General features: G+C 47.1%; 1 protein-coding gene across 1 annotated transcript; it reads right to left on the bottom strand.

The window, feature by feature from the left end:
- Positions 1-301: 301 nt before the first annotated feature.
- On the bottom strand, positions 302-2704 carry LOC134020594 (ice-structuring glycoprotein-like). The gene is made up of 7 exons (XM_062460752.1): positions 2149-2704; positions 1873-1959; positions 1611-1769; positions 1396-1470; positions 951-1271; positions 551-843; positions 302-464 (listed from the first exon to the last, which is right to left on the bottom strand). The coding sequence occupies exons 1-7, from the start codon at positions 2293-2295 to the stop codon at positions 302-304; spliced, it is 1245 nt and encodes a 414-aa protein (XP_062316736.1). The 5' UTR covers positions 2296-2704.
- Positions 2705-2943: the final 239 nt, after the last annotated feature.

The raw sequence follows: 2943 nt of genomic DNA, 5'->3' as shown, positions 1-2943 counted from the left end.
GATGTGCTCCATCTTTGCCTGGTCCAGCAGCGGAACCCCCAGCAGGTCTCTCCCCTTCTCCCCCATCAGCTCCTGCAGCAGCTGCTCAATGCGGAGGACCGTGGCTTCCACTCCACGTGTCCTCCGCCTGCAGAACTGGGACAGCTCAGCCTTGGTGATGGCCTTGTCCACCATGTCGTTGGTGATGAGGGGCACACCCTCCCTTCTGAGCTGCTCCCTCTTCACCCTGCGCAGTAGGGCTACATCAATTATGTAAGGACCTGCAGCAGGCATTATCAGAAAATGATTGTAGATTTTTAACTCACAAGCGTGTCAGGATCATCCTGAACTTCCTCCTGTGAGGCAGGTCCAGCTGGTCCAGGACAGCCTGACTGGTTGCCAGATGGGTCAGGCGACACACAGTGCACCTGAGTGTCTCCGTCACCATCAGGTAGTACCGGTCCACGTCCAGGACCTTCCGCACCCTCTTGTGCACACCATACCCCGTCAGCTGCTTCCCACAGGTTTGGCAGAATACCCTCACTTTCCACAAGTGATAGGGCATCCAAACCAAGAGCCTGTGGGCAATAAACAGTCCGGTGTTGGTAAATCCTGGTGGTAAATCAGGGCAGAGGCTGGTGGCTCATACCAGAGCTTCAAGTTCAAACGCAGCTTGCCAGACTGAAACAGGGTGGACGCAATCCACCGCTGGTCCTGAACCGGGATTGTCTCCTTCATTCTGACAGGAAGCCAGAAGTCAGGAGTGGGACCAGGAGCAGGACCAGGAGCAGGGCCAGCAGCAGGGCCAGGAGCAGGGCCAGGAGCAGGGCCAGCAGCAGCAAGCTCATCCTCATCATGCACATCCTGTTACAAAACAAGAGAAATATATTTACAAAAACAGAATAGCCCAATCATATGAGAACATCCTCATCCTATAAAACAAAAAACAGTTCAAAGAACACAACACTTACAGCAGCCATTGCAGGGCTGGTGCTGGTCTCGGAGACAGTGCTGAGGCTGGAAGCTGTGCTGGGCCTCACAGAGGTCGTCGCAGGGCTGTAGGGGGTGGATGGGGGCTTTGAGAACGGTGATTCGGTCCTCACAAAAGCCATGGCAGGGCTTGATGGTGTTCTAGGCCTCACAGAGGCCATAGGGGAACCAAAGCCTGGTGGGGTGGTCCTCACAGAGACCTTAGGGGAACCAAAGCCTGGTGGGGTGGTCCTCACAGAGGCCGTATGTGAGCTGGCAGTGGACTGGGTGTCTCCTGTCATGGTGGGTGGACTGGACAGAGACTGGGAGAAGGAGGGGGGGAAGCATTTGTAAAAAGTACATCTCAATGGAATCAAATCAAGCTCTTACGATTTAGGTTTGCTCATATTAACCTATAAATATATATTTACATATAATCATATTTACCTTTGCTTTCCTAACAACATTCACATTGGGCTTTGCAGCAGCGCCATGTGAGCCTCCAAATCGTGGTTTAGAAAACTGTGGTGACAATTAGACACATTTATCAAAGGAATACATTGTAAACCTGAAATGCTTTTCCATTTTGCCATCATCATATGTAATCAGTGGTTGTCCATATTTGAAAGCTTGTATGACAATAACAATATTGAAATAGTCACCATGGACAAAGTCAGTGTGGGCCGTGCTGGGACATGGGCTGAGGCAGAGGCTGAGGCCATTCCCAATGGAGGAGGGGCAGAGGCTGAGGTAGAGGCCATTCCCAGTGGGGGAGGGGCAGCACAGGTAGAGGTCTCTGCCACAGTTTGTCCAGTGGTTGGCTGGATTAGGGACAGAGAGATCCATGTCAGACATCACATTACTGAGCACATCACAAAGTGATTCTTTTAGTGTTTTGGTGTCAATAAGTCTCATTCACATTACCTTTGGGTTATGAAAGCCACAAGTACACTGCTGTGTCCCACCAAACAGCATTTTTTGGCCACATAACTGCAACGGGCACTTCTCAATCTGTTAATAAATAAAACAAACACATTTTTTTAAGAAAACAACGCAATAGAAATGGAGCGTTTTGACATATCATCTTCTATTGGTGACTAAACATGACATTGACACTGAAGTTGCTGTTCATTATCCTTATCAAGGTCCCATACTGTGACTGACATTTTTTTTCAGTGATATTTTGGTCATTTTACATACCTTTTGAAAGAGGTCATACCACCTCTTCTGTCTTGGGGCTGGCCTGTTGCCTGCATCAGCAGGCCAAACCCCAGAGCTGGCAAACCTCCTCAAACGGGACATCCATTCCCCATCCTCCATACTTTTGTGGCTTTTTGAACTCGACATCTAAAAGGTAAAAGGAGCGATTTTTCACACTAGTACAATAACATGTATTTATTGTTACAGGTAGCTTTTTAACATCAAATATTTAGCTACTATTTCCAGAGGAATATTTTTTTTTTACTTTTTCTGGGTCACTTTATTACCACAAGTGAAAAAGTTCTCTTTATTTCGTGTTGTCCCCAGTGACATCTATAATATATAACAGGTTAAATATTGCTTTTGCTAGTCTGAATAACATCTGTCGCTACAGTAACCTATTAGTAATCCCTTAAAAAGGTAAATGACAGCCAATACTACCTGAGGAAATCTACTGTAGCTACTGTACATGACAAACTCTGAAATGACAAACTCTAATATTTGTGATATTACTTGTCATTGACCCGATGAATGATAACATGTATTGAAATGTCAAACGGATTCGTTTTTTGATTAGCTATGTATGTATTTAACTTTGCGGTGTGGTACTGCAAACAACTGGAAATAGCGTATCCTGCAATGAATTAACTGACGCGACTTACTGTCACTCATCTCACATCTTCGGCGGCGGTCTCTGGGGTCGTGGACGCCATTGCTATGGCTCAGCGCGGTGTGACGTAATTGGAGATGTACGTGTTCCGATTGGCTCAATCGGCCTGACGCAATTGGACAGGG

This window comes from Osmerus eperlanus, chromosome 5 (genome assembly GCF_963692335.1).
Source record: "Osmerus eperlanus chromosome 5, fOsmEpe2.1, whole genome shotgun sequence".
Classification (NCBI taxonomy): Eukaryota; Metazoa; Chordata; class Actinopteri; order Osmeriformes; family Osmeridae; genus Osmerus; species Osmerus eperlanus.
The sequence above is the reverse complement of the archived record's forward strand: the minus strand, read 5'-3'. Positions and strand labels throughout refer to the sequence as shown.

Bases quoted from the DNA above. Each gene is read 5' to 3' on its own strand.
- LOC134020594 (XM_062460752.1), bottom strand. From the start codon at position 2,295: ATGTCGAGTTCAAAAAGCCACAAAAGTATGGAGGATGGGGAATGGATG. The intron at 1,272-1,395 runs GTAAATATGATT...TCCTTCTCCCAG, and splicing joins ATGTTGTTAGGAAAGCAAAG to TCTCTGTCCAGTCCACCCAC. The intron at 844-950 runs GTAAGTGTTGTG...GTTTTGTAACAG, and splicing joins CCAGCCCTGCAATGGCTGCT to GATGTGCATGATGAGGATGA.